Source organism: Meles meles, chromosome X (assembly GCF_922984935.1).
Source record: "Meles meles chromosome X, mMelMel3.1 paternal haplotype, whole genome shotgun sequence".
Lineage (NCBI taxonomy): Eukaryota > Metazoa > Chordata > Mammalia > Carnivora > Mustelidae > Meles > Meles meles.
Window position 1 is genome coordinate 131,631,479 of NC_060087.1, and position 15,261 is coordinate 131,646,739.

A 15,261-nucleotide genomic window follows, 5' to 3' on the forward strand; every position below is an offset into this window, starting at 1 on the left:
GGCGGCTCAGAGGGTTAAGCGTCTGCCTTCGGCTCAAAGCATGATCTCAGGGTCCTGGGATCCAGCCCCACAGGCTCCTTGCTCCGAGAGGAGCCTGCTTCTCCCTCTCCCTCTGTGCACGCTCTCTCTCTCTCTCTCAAATCAAGAAATAAAATCTAAAAATAAAATTTATTCTACTTCATTAAGAGAAGAGGGGTGCCGGCGTAGCTGTCGGTTGATCAATGGACTCTTGATTTTGGCTCAGGTCATGATCTCCGGGTCCTGGGATCCAGCCCTGGGTCAGGCTCTGTGTTCAGCGGGGAGTCTGCTTGGGATTCTCTCTCCCTCTGCCCACCTCCCCCCCCCCCCACACACACAGGCGCCCACGCTTTCTCTCTCAAATAAATAAATCTGCAAAAAATAAAAAGGACAAGAGGAAAAGAAAAGAGGGAGAGAGGGAGAGAGGAAGAAGTCCATCCCACCTGCTGTATGAATTAGGCTAGCCATCTACAATGGAGAGGAAGCTGACGGCCGTCCTCCAGGCCTCCGCATTCACTGTTGCCTTTGCAAGTTCTACTGGCAATGACCTTTCCATCTTGACCCACAGTGGGATCGCCTCCCAATGGGGGGTCTCTTGCTGCTCCCTCTGGTGGGACTCCCCCCACCCCGCCACACACACACGTTGCTGGGGAGGGCAGTGGCTTCTTGTCACTTGACAGAGGAGCACAGACGGGCAGCATGCATTCAGGCCCAGGAGGAAACGGAGCCAGAGCTCGTGGCCAAAGCTGTCCTTCAAGGACGGAGAGTCGCCCTACCACAGCCAGGACAATGGGAGCCATTGCCATGGGTGGGGGTCACAAAGAAGACTATGGCCCTATGGCTGGATCCTGGGAGCCTCACCTCCATCTGAATCATTTTTCCACTACCCTCCCCCGCTTCCCCTCTACACACAACCCAGAAAGACAGGCAGCTCTTGGTCTCTACTTCTTCCAGGCTTAGGGGAAGCAAAGGTCTGTGCGGCACCCGCTGTTCTCTGAAGATCAAACTAAATCACAGACCTTTTCTCCTTGTGTTGAAGGTTCTGGAAAACCACCAGAATCAGCTCCATTCTTGCCACCAGGACAAGCTGAATCTCCACCTGGCCATGCCAGTAGTACCAAGATGAACCAATGTGTTCTAGAACTAGGACACAAAGCATTCTCTAAGAGACTTTCAGTCAGCTTACCATTCACTGTTTTATACTGATTGTGACAATTTTCCACATATTAATTTTCACAATAGTCATGATCTTATGGCTTTTGTTACTCTCTGAGCAACGTTTCAAAGCACTTGAATATCACCAGGTAAACCGAAAGGATCTTTAACATTCTTGAAAAGTTAAGTTTTTAAAAATTTCTAAATTTATTTTTAAAGATTCTATTTGAGAGAGAGAGAGAACGCGCACGTGCACACGTGTGCACATGAGTGGAGGGAGGGACAGAAGCAGAGGGAGAAGCAGGCTCCCCGCTGAGCAGGGAGCCTGATGTGGGGCTCCATTCCAGGACCCCAGAATCATGACCTGAGCTGAAGGCAGACACTTATCTGACTGAGCCACCTGGGTGCCTGTTAAGTTTTTTGGGGTTTTTTTAAGATTTATTTTTTTATTTGAGAGAGAGCATGATGGGGGAGGGGGGACGGCAGCGGCCAGAGGGAGAGGGAGAATCTGCAAGCAGACTCCCCATTGAGCATGGAGCCCAATTAAAGTCTCGATCCCACGACCCTGAGCATGACCGGAGCCAAAATCAAGAGTCCATGAGCCACCTAGATGTGCCGAAAAGTTAAGTTTTGTTTCAAGCTGAAGTATTAAGAACATTCTGATCTTGGGGCGCCTGGGTGGCTCAGTGGATTAAGCCGCTGCCTTCGGCTCAGGTCATGATCTCAGGGTCCTGGGATGGAGCCCCGCATCGGGCTCTCTGCTCCGCAGGGAGCCTGCTTCCTCCTCTCTCTCTGCCTGCCTCTCTGCCTACTTGTGATCTCTGTCTGTCAAATAAATAAAATCTTTTAAAAAAAAAAAGAACATTCTGATCTTACGAAAATGTTAATAGCTCAGTGAACAATCTTCTCCTTGGATGTGGATGCTGAGAAATGTATTCATGTCAGTATCTTTCCTTATAACTTTCCATCCTCCGGGGACTGCAAGTTACACGATGCACTACTTAGAAGCCATTCCCATAAAAGAGAAACCGTCCTCTTCTTTTCTTAAGATTTTATTTACTTATTTGAGAGAGTGAGCACACAAGCAGGGAGAGGGGCAGAGGGAAAGGGAGAAGCAGACTCCCCACTGAGCAGGGAGCCCAACTTGGGGGTCCATCCCAGGACCCTGGGATCATGACCTGAGCCAACACCAGACACTTAACTGACTGAGCCACCCAGGCACCCTGAGAAACCGTCTTCTTATTCTTTTTTTTTTTTAAAGATTTTATTTATTTACTTGACAGAAAGAGATCACAAGTAAGCAGAGAGGCAGGCAGAGAGAGAGAGAGGGAAGCAGGCCCCCGGCTGAGCAGAGAGCCCGACGCAGGGCTCGATCCTAGGACCCCGAGATCATGACCCGAGCTGAAGGCAGCGGCCCAACCCACTGAGCCACCCAGGAGCCCCCCGTCTTCTTATTCTTAACTTGGAATAGTGGCTTCCTTGTCCTTCTCACCCTGGCTGCAGTTCCAGAAAAATTCCTCCTATTTACCTATGCACACCCTTCCCAGAAAGACTCTGTTGGAGGCCAAATATGTCCCCCAACAGCCCCTGAGGACTCAGAAACCCCACTGGGCCACATTGCCCCGAGACCTAAAATCTAGCTGTGGGAATGTCTGTGATTGAATTGCTGCCCTAGAGGTCCTTGGCAAGTCTCCCTCTCTAGGCCCCCAATTCCTCCTCTGTGTGATGGGGGTGGCTGGCACAGAGTGCCTCTTAGCTCCCACAGCCTAGGGTCTGTCTCTTTTTGGGGGGTCTGGAACAGATTTGTACTGCTGCGGGCTGGGCTTGGGCTACAGGTGTCCACAGGGTGGGCACAGGGGACCATCACAGCTCAGCGTCCTGGTGCCATCCTTGGTGGGACCCCCATAGTGGGGCAATGGGTGGGGCATAAAAAGCAGAGTGCCGAGGCAGGTGCCGGAGGAGGGGGTGTTCCTTGGGGAGAAGGCAGACCTAGAATTCCTTGACCTCATAAGGAAACAGCTTGGATCCCTACGGGGAGGGGTGGCATGGGGGAGGACTAAGCCTCTGGGACAGGGGCCAGCACTGCAGAAGAAGGCTTGGAGAGGTGCTGGGGAATCTGATCTTGCCAAAACTCCAAATTCCATGAGACCGCCTCTAAGCGCCCAGAGCCCAAATGCCATGTCCTTCCCTGCTCTGAAAGAGAAGCAGCAGCCCCCATCCTGGCCGGGGCTGTCCCCCTTTCTCCGCCACGCGGTTGGCTGGAGACTCACACACCTCCTCCTATTTCGGGAGACAGAGCCTGCTTCCCCTAGAGTCTAGAGCCTGGCCAGCCACAACTCTTCTGAGGGTCTTTGCGTTCACATCAAGTCAACATCTCACCACTCCCTGTGTGGCTACCTCTTCTCCACCCCATGACCACAGACAACTGGGCTGTGACCTGCACCAGCTGGACCAACCAGGCTGGGTTGGACCAGAGACCTCCTCTCTTCTCCCTGTCACCAGCTGTCATTTGGTATCAGAGAGAGCACCTCCTCTCGCTATGCTCCCAGTTCTGGGCCTGCTCAAGGAGGGTCATTTCAGTTGGACCCACACTCCACCAGTCGCTTCATTTAGAATATGAATGTCACCTCCTTTCCAATCTCCCCAGAAACAGCTCTTTCCTGTCCAAGGCCCTTATGAATTCCTTATGACAGTCTGGGCTCTTCAGCAGGCCTTGGCAGCCTCCCATGGCTCACCCACACCAGTACCCTGGACCCCTGTCCTTGGGGGCCCCCTTTGCCATGCCACGGGTCCTGAAGCCCACCCAGACCCAAGTACCAGGGCCTGCTAAGCCTTACTGGACCTCCTGGGCAGGCCCTCTGGGTCTGGAAGGCTCCCCCTGTCCCCCGCCCCCTGCCAGGCTGCCTCCTGGGGCCACTGGGGGAGGCATTCCAACCGGAGAGGAACCCCCCCAGCGCCCCAGGTGGATGGCACGGTGGGTCAGGCGAACACTCGCCGTCTGCACGCCTCCCTCGGCCCTGGGCCAGTGCCTACTGGCACGCCCAGTGCCTTGCAAGGCTGCTTGCTCCTGGAGAGCTGGCAGCCTCCTGGCCCAGTGCCCCATTTCCTCCGGGACGGAGTGGGGAGGGAGGGAGGTGGTGGGGACCGGCCGGCGCAGGTGTGCAGGCCAGGGCCGCGTCGAGCGGGAAGGCGGGCCTGGCACCGCGGTCTGAGGCGGCCGCATCCCCGGCGTGGGGCACGCGCGCAAAGCGCTCGCGGCGCGGCGCCTGGCCTGGGACCCCCGACTCCCCAAGAGCCCGCTCTCGGGACCGGGCCCTTTCGGGCTGTAGCAGGGTCGGCCGCCCAGGGTACGGCCGGGGGAAGCCCAGGCGCAGGAGTCCTGGACGGGGAGGGGGCGGGGGCTGCGGGCACGGGGCGGAGCCCACGTGACTCGGAGCGCGAGCCACGCCCAGCGCGTCAGTCCTGCGCCGCTTTCCTGTCCTGACCGGTTTCTGCCGGTTCGAGTTGCTTAGGCTCCCCCAGCAGCTCCCTTCCGACCGGGACGCGCCAGTCTGTGACGCCTCGGTCGCTGACCCCGCCCCGTTCCTACGCCCCCGCGAGCCCACGCTCTTTCCCCTCCCACGCTAGGCGCGCCACTCCCTCAAGCCCCGCCCAAACGCGCCGGCAGGTGACGTCTCTCAGCCCGCCGACCCCGCCCCCTTCCCGCGGCGCGGGGCCCTGCCCGCTCCGGCGCCCGTCGGGCCTGCGCAGTTTTGCCTTCCACGCTCGCCCCGCCCCTCTCTCGCCCCCGGCCGGTCCCGCCCGTCTGTGACGCGTGAGCCTTCTCAGGCCGGCCCCGGCTGCTCCCGCTACCGGCCCGGTTACCGCGGCGGCTCCTCGAGGCCTGGCCCCGCCCCGCGCCGCGCGCGCAGGCCGCAGGGTCCGCGGCCGTGACGCGAGCGTGACGCAGGCGTGACGCGAGTGCTGCCGCTCCCGAGCCGCTCGCGCTGCCCTCGCCGTGCTGTGAGGCAGCCGTAAGCTCGGCTCGTGTCGCCAGGCCCGGGCCACCCCCAGGCCCCCGCCGCCCGCCGCCCGCCATGGACGACTACGCGGTGCTGTCGGACGCTGAGCTGGCCGCCGTGCTGCGCCAGTACAACATCCCGCACGGTCCTGTCGTGGGTACGCGGCGGCGGGCGGGCCCCCTCCCCGCGCTACCGCTGGCTTCACGGCCTGCGGCCCTGACCGCCTCGCGTCCCGTGTCTGGCCAGGTTCCACGCGCAAGCTCTACGAAAAGAAGATCTTCGAGTACGAGACCCAGAGGCGGAGGCTCTCGCCCCCGAACTCGTCCGCATCCTCTTTCTCCTATCGGTTCTCGGGTGAGGCCCCCGCCCCAGCGCTCCACCTGGCCACCCACGGGGACAGGGTTTGGGCGACGGGGAGGACGTGGTCGGGAGGGTGTGGCCGGGGCGCTGGCTGGGAGGCGCACGGGGAAAAGGGAGGGGAGCCATGGGGGCAAATGGTCCTGCCCCCCCCATTCAGACTTAGATTCAGCGTCAGTGGACTCGGATATGTACGATCTGCCCAAGAAGGAGGACGCCTTACTTTACCAGAGCAAGGGTAAGGCTGGGCTGGGCTGGGCTGGGCTGGGCTGGGCACCCTGCCACCTTTATTCAACCCTCAGGGGCCTTGGTGTCGGGGAGAGTCTGAGATCTCAGTCCCCATCATCTTCAGCAGCCCTAGAAGGGAGAAACGTGCCGCAGGCCCCCAAATGGGATTCAGATTAGGGCCATGGGGCCAGCTGGGAGCACTGCTGTCCCCTTTGCTGCTCAAGGCTATGGTGATGACTACTACGAAGAGAGTTACCTGACCACCAGGACTTACGGGGAGCCTGAGCCTGTGAGCACCTCTAAGGGATTCCGCCAGCCCTGCAGTTCGCTCGCAGACACAGACACCTTTCATCACCAGGTGAGCTGACTGTGGAGGAGTCAGGTACAACCCATGGGGCTCACAGCTGGGTTTGGACAAAACAAGGGGGCTGCTGGGAGGTCTTGTGCCTCCAGGGAAGGGGGGTGAGCAGACACCTTCCCAGTCGCAGCTCTCTTCTGAGGGGCTGTCAGGGCTCTTAAGGCTGGAACACATGGGACGTGCCTTGCACCCTGACCTGGGATGGAGGTTTGAGAGCTTTCTCAGAATCCTGGGGCACAAAGCAAGGTGCAGGCAGTCAGGACAGTCACTGAGCAAGTGACCAAGCCGCACAGACATGAGGCTGCAAACTGAGAGGAGTTTTGCAGGGAACGTCGTCTGGGCCGCTTAGCGATGGCCAGAATAAGGCAGCCGGGGAAGTTCGGACTGAGGGATAGGACAGGCCACACTGACCCTGCCGGCCAGTCCCCTCTCCCTGACTCTTATCTGTAGGTGCGCGATGACAGTTTTTTCTCTTCTGAAGAGGAAAGCAAGGATAGGTGAGTAGCAGGAAGGGCCAGGCACCGGGGCTGATTCTGGGCTCAGGGCCTTCTGGCTCATCCGCTCTCCTCTTTGCCTAAGGGAACGCCCTGCCTATGGCCGGGACAGCGCCTACCACAACATCGTGCACTACCGCCCTGTTTCCAACGTCTCCAGAAGCTTCCTGGGCCTGTCCTATTACCCCACATCCTCTTCCACCTCTCCCATATCCTCATCTTCATCTTCCCCCACTTCGTGGCTCACCCGTCGTGCTATCCGGCCAGAAAAGCAGGCTCCGGGTGCTAGTCTGGGCCAGGACCGCCAGGTCCCACTCTGGGGCCAGCTGCTCCTGTTCCTGGTTTTTGCTGCCTTCCTGCTCTTTGTTTACTACTCCATACAGGCTGAGGACGGCAACCCCTTCTGGACGGAGCCCTGAGGGTCTGGCTTCATGGCCAGCTGTTCTCAGAAGTCCTGGCTGACTGCCTTAGTAGTGTTTGCTGGGGGAGGGGGTGGGGGCTTTTCTGTGTGTTCTAGCTTGGGCGTGCTGGGCTTGGCCCAGGTCAGTACTCGCTCCCCCTGCCTTGTTCTTCCAGGGAGGCAGCATGCCCAGGCCCTCCATGGCATGGTGGGCCCGGGCAGGCTTTCCTCTGGAGTCTCCTGGTCCTGCTTGCCTCTGACCCTTAGGTCCTAGGAGGGCGAGACCCTTCTCCTGGAGAGGAGAACGTGGTTGTTGTCACTGCATGCCTCCTGTCTGTTGTCACCTTGTTGGGGGGATTAACCAAGGCCACCCTGACTTTGTTTTCGTGGACACACAATAAAAAGACCATTTATTTTTAACGTGTGGGCTCTTTCTGCTGGATAGGGATCAGGCTCCCGGGGCTGGGGGCCTCCAGGCCTTGGGATCTCCAGGATCAACATCTGGATTTGTTGGTTCTCCCTTTTTCCTTTGGGTTTGGGGTAGGGATCACATGCTACCCATGGACATGTTTGTGCTTTGCTTGTAGGGTTCACTCCCTCACTTGGCACCCAAAGCGCTGTAACTACTTAGGCAAAGAAATGTGCCCCCACGGGACGTGTAGAGCCCACTTGGGAGTCAGGCGAGGCTGTATCCACAATGCTGGCTACAGCTGGTTTTGTTTCTTTTAAAGATTTATTTATTTGACAGACGGAGATCACAAGCAGGCAGAGAGAGAGGAGGAAATAGGCTCCCCGCTGAGCAGAGAGCCCAATATGGAGCTGAATCCCAGGACCCCGGGATCACAACCAGAGCCAAAGGCAGAGGCTTTAACCCACTGAGCCACCCAGGCGCCCCTGACTATGGCTGTTTTAACGGGGAACAGCGAACAACCTGCCTCTCAGTGTCCACAGGCGGGGGGGATGGGAAGGAAATAAGGCATGTAGCCGGTGGGTTTCTCTTGGAAAGCTGCTTGTTTAGTGCCATGGGAGAAATGGCGCACGGCCTCTGGGTGTAATCCAGTCCCTCACCCGGCAGTATTGTTGCTCATCTCCAGGTTTTCTGTGGGGGAGGGGGTATTTCATAACCTGAAAACTCTACATACATCTTTTAAGAGTGAGTGCTAAGGAAACCCAGGGTAGTGTGCCACGTGAGGCCACACATACTGGCTCAGTCCTGCCAGCACAGGGTGGGAAAGCAGAGGACCCCGCCCCCAGCACTCAGGTGGGAAAGCAGAGGCTCCACGAGGCCTTCCCTGACAGGCGGGGCCCTGGCATCACTTCCTTGCCTTTGAGCAGCTCCTTGTTCAGGCAGCAGGACTTGGCCAGAGCCAGCCTCACTGCCGCAGCACGTATGGGCTCCTGTTGATGGCTACACGGTGAGCTTGGGGCAGGGATGGAACTGGAACCCCACCTACCCCTGGCTCCTGGTCATCTCTTTTTCTTGCACACTAGTCTTTCGCCCGTGTGTGCATGTGTTTTCCTAAATTTAGAATACACAGGAAAAAAATGAAAGAAATGAATTGCTTCTAATTTTCTCCCCATCCCCGCAGTTTCGGCCTCCCTTGTTTGCTGCAAGTCGCTCCCGCCTGGCTCCTTCCCCAGAGCCCGGCCTCCTTCTGCTTGGACTTCACCAGGCTCCCTACCGCTGCTCCGAGCCATGCCAGGCCGCGCGCAGAGACCTGAATGTTCTGTCGTAGGCAGTGGGCATGGACACAACATGCTTCCTCACCGATGACAAAGGGGCCTGACGGTCAGGTCACCAGTACACCAGGACCTGAGAGGCACAGTGACGCAGCTCCTTTCACCGGCTAATCCCAAGTCAAGTGTGTGGAGAGGAGGGACTGACCCTGCCTGGGAACGCAATGGCCCCGCACTCAGTACCTGGGCAGGCCATGGATCCAGTGGAAAGGCAAGCGGAGCCTCCTGGACCCAACATGGGGCGTGGGGAAGGGCAAGGTTGACGTGGTGACGGTCTGGAGTAGCTGGAGCAGAGCGTGAGGAAAGGGAGCTGAGCTCGGGGCATCCCGAAGGGAGAGAGATGGCGTGGCTTGTGGCTGGGACAGTCCTCTACACGCCTCTGTCTGTTGCAGGAAAGGGGGAGCGAGGCGTGCTTGGCACCACTGTGGTTTCTTGCACAAAAGAAGACAGGAAATAGTCCCACCCATGTGACACAGTCTCCCCCTTTCCACTCATTTATTCCCCAAGGACAACAACCTCCATGTGTCTCCATGTGCCCCCATGTGCCTAGATCCAAAGGTGGTCAATAGCCAGGCATCAAGGTCTCCACTTAGTGCTTTCCAGGACAGTGGGACTACCTGTCTGAAAGCTCCCACGGGCCCCCTTCCCCAAAGCAACCCAGGGCTCTGGAGTCGCCCCACCGGGACAGCTGCAGCTCCAGTTCTCACACTCCCAAGGGCTCAGGGCAGCCTCCTTCCCCCTCGGTCCCCACCAAGGGTTCTGAGGGGCCCAGGGGCACAGCAGAGGGGCAGTAGCTGCCCTTGGTTCACGGGACAGTGGCTCCCTGGGCGGAGGCCCCCAGCGGCCCAAGGTGGGGCACCGGGTGTGCGGGCTTCGGCTGCCAGAGCGGCACCACCCAGGACGGGGAGGCTGAGACCAGAGCCCCACAGATTCTGCGAGGGGGACAGCTGGCAGCTGGCTCTCCAGCTGCGGTCCCTGCTGTTCCCAGAGGAAGAGGAGGTTCCTACAGGGCAGACTCAGGGGTGCACCTGCCTTGAACCGTAGCTGCACAGGAGCGAGCAGCAGGAGTCGAGAGAATAAGTCGGGGCCGCTGAGTCCTGGCACCAAGCAGGGAGCCTGCAAAAACTCCAGAGGTACACGGTCTGGGGCTCCGGAAGGCCTTAAGGATAGGAGAGAGCCATTGGCTCCACACTGCTCCTGAACCTGGGTCTGGTCTGCAACCCTAGGCTCCCGGTGGCCAGTCCCCGGGAGAGGCCGTCCCACTGGAGGCACCCACGCAGGACACAGGTGAATAAAGTCAGCCCCGCCACTTCTACCGGGCACGCTGGCCAGGGCCCCCACGGACGCACAGCTGCAGAGCCGAGCCGAGCTAACCGGGGGCACCACATCGTGCCCAGGCACCTGGGACACACGTCGGGAAGCAAGGGCAGAGGATGCCAGCCTGGGGGGAAGCAAGCCCTTGGGGCCAGGGCCGGACAGAGATCACAGGCCAGACGAGGCCTGAGCCTGAGTCCCGCACCGGTGGGGGCGGGGGAGGTGGTAGGAGGGTAGCCAGACTGCGGCGCCATCCCTGCAAAGGGCCCCAGGGTAGGACAGGCCGATGGCACCGGGAAAAGGAGTCCCGGGACTCCATCCTGCTGGGGGCAAACCAGCCTGGGACAGAGAAGATCCTGGAGGACCCCCCCCCACCCCCGCCACCAGCGCCCTGCCCTTCCTCCCGGCTGCTAGGAGACAGGGAGGGCTGCAAGGTCCAGGCCCTCGGCCGGGCTCCCACCCGGGTCGTGAAGGCGTCGGGACCCGCCGGGAGCCGCAGGGGTTGGTGCGGCCTCGGCCCCACCGGTTTGCCAACGGGCGCTGGGAGCAGAGAAGCGGCCCAGCCGCACACCTGCCCCAGGCCGGCCCCATCGCCGCCACCAACGCAGGGAGGGGACCGCTGGTCACCCTAGTCTGGAGCAGCCCCCTGCCCTGCAGGTCCTGTCCCCCTGTCCCCTGCGCGACCCCGCGGGTGTCCCCCCGCCCCGCCCCCCTAGCCCGCCTCTGCCCCTGGCCCAGCCTCACCTCTGCTCCCGACCCTCCCTGTGGCTTGTCCCTGCCCCGCCCTGCCCCACAGGAGGCTGGAAGGGGACTGGGAGGGAGGAAAGGGGAGCACTGGCCCTTCAGGGCGGGCGGACTGCCACTCAGCCACACAGGGAGTCCCAGCACTTCAACAAGGGCAACATTAGTCTGGGGAACTTTGGGGTCCCCAGGGGGCCACCCGGCACCGTGGGGGGGGGACCTCACCTCCCTCCAGGACACAGGGCCAAGGTGCTTCAGGGCAGCTCCCATCCCCCGGAAGCCTGACGGAGCCAGAGGAAGGAGGATGGGGTGGCCGTGAAGACGGGGTCCGCGAGCACGCAGGGTGACGGGTGCCACCACCGGGACCCGGGTGCGAGCGCACTCTGCAGCTCTGGACGGGCCTCCTCCCGCTCCCGCTCCCACAGGCCCATCCCATCCTCAGACAGGCTCCCCGCAGAGAGCCGGGTCCCCTCCTCACAGGGAAGGTAGGACATCCAGGGGAAGGCACTACCCAGCAGGGGGCCGGCTGTCCCGCCCTCCCGCAGCTCAGGGGCTGGCTTGGGCACCTCCCCCCCTCGGGGGCAGGGGGCTGTCTTCCCAGGGGTCCCCGAGCGGGCCCTGCCTGAGGCCACGGGCAGGTCGGGAGGGCTGAGGAAACCACGGCACAGTGGGTGCGGCTGGGGGCTGTCCTGGGGTGGGCACGTCTGCTGAGGACAGGCCGGTCAGAGAGGGTGAGGGCCGAGAGGGTGAGGGCCCGGTGTGGGCAGCGAAGCTGGGGCGGGGCCGGAGGGCAGGGACAGGATCTGCGGCCATTGAGTGCGCCCACTCGCAGAGCGGCCACTAGGGGGAGCCCCTGCACAGCCGGGGCAGGAGAGACCGGGCACCCGTGGGGCCCTTGGGAGCCCTCCCGGGCCGGTGGCCCCAGAGAGAAGGCTGCAGGGAAGCCGGGCCCTCCCGGCCGTTCCTCCCGCCCAGGGCCGAGGGACAGGAGGGTGGCCCGGCTCAGGCGCAGGCCAGGGGGATGGGGAAGACACTGGTCACGTGTCGCCGGAGTGTGGGGCTCCCCGGGGCCCGCGTGTCTCCAGGGGAGCCATCTTCAGGACCACGCGGCCCAACACCCCGCCGGAGGGCTGGCCCCAGGAACCACGACCCCACTGTCCCCGCGGAGCCAAGGCCTGGCAAGCCACGCCCCAGTCTCTCTGCTTCTTCTCCGGGGAGACACAGAGCCAGGCTCCCCAGAGACCCACCATCCCTGGGTCCAAAAAGCACAGGGCGGCCCGAGACGGTGCCAGGAGCTGCCCCCAAGGGCCCTTCCCGGCACTGGCCAGCGGCGAGAGCCAACAGGGAGAGCACCGCCCCCAGAACCTGCGTGACAAATTCCGAGCTACCGGAGCGAGTCCGAGCCTGTGGCCACCCCACCGGGAAGTCATCTCTTGAGTCCCCGCCAGGAAGGATGGGGCGGGCACTTCTCCCTTCTCCGGGGAAAGGACACACGCCCTTGGGCTCCCGAGGCCACAGCGGGACGGGCCCCGGGCACCTGCCGCCCCCTGAGCCAGCAGAGGCCAGCACGCACACGGGGCTACCTGACACTGTCCGTCGGGGAAGAAGAGGGGCCTGTGGGCCTGTGCCCCCACAGAGGGGCCTGCCCGCCTCCTGTCCGCTCCCGCCCCGACCTGCTTGCCAGCCGCTCCGTGGAGGCTGGGGCACAGGGGAGGGGGGGGGGAAGAGCGGGGACTGCGCCTGCCTGCAGAGGTGACCCCCACCTGCCTCAAGCAGGGCAAGCTGCCCCCGCCCCCGCCCCTGGGGAAGGCGGGGAGGACTGGGCAGGGGGCAGCGGGAGCCACTGGGCCCAGCGGAGGAGGTCCGGAGCCTCCTGCCTGGGTGGGGCCTGGGTGGGGGGACTCCCAGCTCCGGGACTTGGGGCTGACCGGGCTGCTGGGATGGGAAAGCCCTTCATGCCCCCCAGCTCCCCGACTGCCTCCGGGGCTGGTTGCCAGCAGCAACCCCTGTGCAAAGGGCAGAGCGCACGCTCCTTGGGCTTTGCGGGCCCCACAGCAGCCCTGCTGCATATCCTGCTTGCTTTCTGGGGCTTTCCGCGGGTTCTGCTTGCAACCCTGCGAAGACGGAAGAGCCCGGGCGCCTGGGGAGGCTCTGTCGGTTGAGCATCCCGCTGGCGACTCTCGGTTTCGGCTCAGGTTCTGACCTCAGGGTCCTGGGATGGAGCCCCTGCGGGGAGGAGTCTGCTTGAGGATTCGCTCTCTCCCTCGCCCCCGCCCCTCCCCACAGGGGCGTGCACCCGCTCCTCTCTCAAATAAAGCGACTTAAAAAAACAAGGAAAAGCCTGGAAAGTCTGATGACACAAAACCCAAAACTGTCTGCCTGACCAAACACACGCCCCAAACCACAAGGTCAGGGGACAAGTGACAAGGAGGGGGAAGAAACAGCAGCCCGATGGGACTCAGGGCTCGCCCCGTGAACTCCCAGAGAGCCTGAAGCAGTCCACGGGGAAAAGCCCAGAGAGCCTGAAGCAGTCCACGGGGAAAAGCCTGACGAGCCAGCGGCTCCAGGGCGTGGAGGAGGCGAACCCGGAGAACCAAAGCCAAAAGCTCCTCCACCTGGTCTCACGGCCAGGGCGCGCTCAGGTGCCGGGGTCCCGGGTTTGCTCCTTCTGGGGACAAACGGGGGCCAGTGACTGGCCTCGCGCTTCACCTGCGGCTCCAACTAGACAACAGGCCACCACGTAGCCAAGGGAACGCCAACCCGCAAGACCGGCCTAGGCGGGCGGGCAGTGGTGCTGGGCATTGAGCGGGTCTGGGCAGCATCACCGAGGAGCTGGGAGAGCCCGTGGGTGAAGAGAGGCAGCGGCTTGCCACCAGCTCGAGGGCCGACCGCACGCACAGACCGGACCGCAGTCGGGGCCGTCCTCGGGCGGACGGCCCCCCGTGGGGTCTCCAAGCTCCCCGCCACTCTCCCCTGCCGCCCCAAATCCACGTTCTGGATCTCAGGGCCCATGTTCCTTTCCCATCCCCGAGCCCAGCGTTTGCGTCTTTCCTCTGCCTCATCGCAGGGTTCTGTCCATCCCCACTCCCAGGCACGGGGCTCGTCTCCGCTCCTCTCTCCCCCCCGTGCCCACATGTCACGAGCCCCAGTCTGGGAATCCCCGAGCACCTGGACAAAGCCGACACTCTTCTCGCGCCTGGGCTGTGCACGGTGCCCTCCAGACCACCTAGGCGGGAAAGGGTGACTGCCACTCGAGGGCGGTCCCTGATCCCTCGAGGGCTAGCAGCCTCCTGACATTTGCCAGACCCGTGGGGACCCTGCAATGGAGCCAGCCCCAGGGAGGGCAGGCACGCACACCCCTAGGAGTCTCAGGCCTCCAGAGCACTGCTTCTCACCGGTGGGGGTGGGGTGGGGGGGTCGGGCTGGGGGTAGGGCAGGGGTGGGGGGCTTGTCTCAGACCAGCGGCCGGCCTCAGCAGCCGCAGCCAGGAGCTTGTCAGAGGCACCTTCCTCAGGCCCCACCTCTGATGTGCCAGATCAGAGACTCTGGGGTGGAGCTCAGTGACCCGAGTTTGAACAAGCCCCCGGGTGTTCCTATGCAGCCCTCCAGCGTGAGAACCACCGGGATGGGTGGTTCCAGATCGCGCCCGCTCCGAGAGAAGCCACGAGCTTTGCCTGCCTGCCGGGCTCACCTTGACTGACCTCCCCAGGTGAGAGGCGGGCAGGCACCGCCGACGGTCCCCACCACAGGTGGTCCTGGAGCACGGGTGTGCTGGAGCGGCTTTCCCTCCCCGGGGGCCACACCTGTCGGGTGACGTGGAAAGACCTGGTTACTTTCCTGCTGTCCCCACGCCCAGAAGTGTGGACAGATACCTCTGACCAACACCACCTTCCCGGGTACAGGCCCCGGCTCTGCCCACGTTTTCCTGGACACGAGGCCTGTGTGTGCGGGTGGGTGGGGTGCTGGGATCTTGGGATCTATGTTTGACAGGGAACCGTCCCTGACACAGACAGGCAGGCGCAGGGGCCCTGGAACAGATAGTGCGTGGGGCTCGCAAGGAGCGGGCGGGGTGGGTGTAGGGGGAGGCAGGGCCACAGTCTGGGCCCTGGGAGGGTGGAAGTGCCCAGGAGCGGACAGCAGGGCAGCTCTCAGAGGCCAGGACTGGGAGGGGTTGGAGACGGAGCGACAGGGCCCTCTGTCATCCCGGGGCGGGGTGGGGGGGAGCGGGGGATTGTCACCGCCCCCCCTCCTCCCCCCGCCCCCTCCCTCCTCACTAGGGCCCTCGGGGCCCCAGTACACTGGCCGTGGCCGCCTAGGGGCCGGACACTGTCAGGACAGCGCTGGGGGGGGCCTGCGGGGCGCAGCGGGAGAGAAGCCCGACGGAGCGGCGTTCCGCCCTGCCCGCGCCCCACGGCCGCCCGGAGCCTGCCCTCCACGGAGGCTCCTCCTCCGCTTCCC

General features: G+C 62.5%; 1 protein-coding gene across 1 annotated transcript; it reads left to right on the forward strand.

Annotated features, from left to right (window-relative positions):
• Positions 1 to 4,981: 4,981 nt before the first annotated feature.
• EMD (emerin) lies at positions 4,982 to 7,431 on the forward strand. The gene is made up of 6 exons (XM_045994522.1): positions 4,982 to 5,331; positions 5,421 to 5,528; positions 5,692 to 5,769; positions 5,984 to 6,117; positions 6,568 to 6,614; positions 6,697 to 7,431. Exons 1-6 carry the CDS (start codon positions 5,250 to 5,252, stop codon positions 7,028 to 7,030), a joined length of 783 nt encoding a protein of 260 aa, XP_045850478.1. The 5' UTR covers positions 4,982 to 5,249; the 3' UTR covers positions 7,031 to 7,431.
• Positions 7,432 to 15,261: the final 7,830 nt, after the last annotated feature.

What these genes read in the sequence shown, in the direction of transcription:
- EMD (XM_045994522.1), top strand. Translation starts at nt 5,250, where the DNA reads ATGGACGACTACGCGGTGCTGTCGGACGCTGAGCTGGCCGCCGTGCTG. An exon ending in CCCGCACGGTCCTGTCGTGG is followed by an intron (nt 5,332 to 5,420) that starts GTACGCGGCGGC and finishes GTGTCTGGCCAG; the next exon opens with GTTCCACGCGCAAGCTCTAC. An exon ending in CTTACTTTACCAGAGCAAGG is followed by an intron (nt 5,770 to 5,983) that starts GTAAGGCTGGGC and finishes TTGCTGCTCAAG; the next exon opens with GCTATGGTGATGACTACTAC.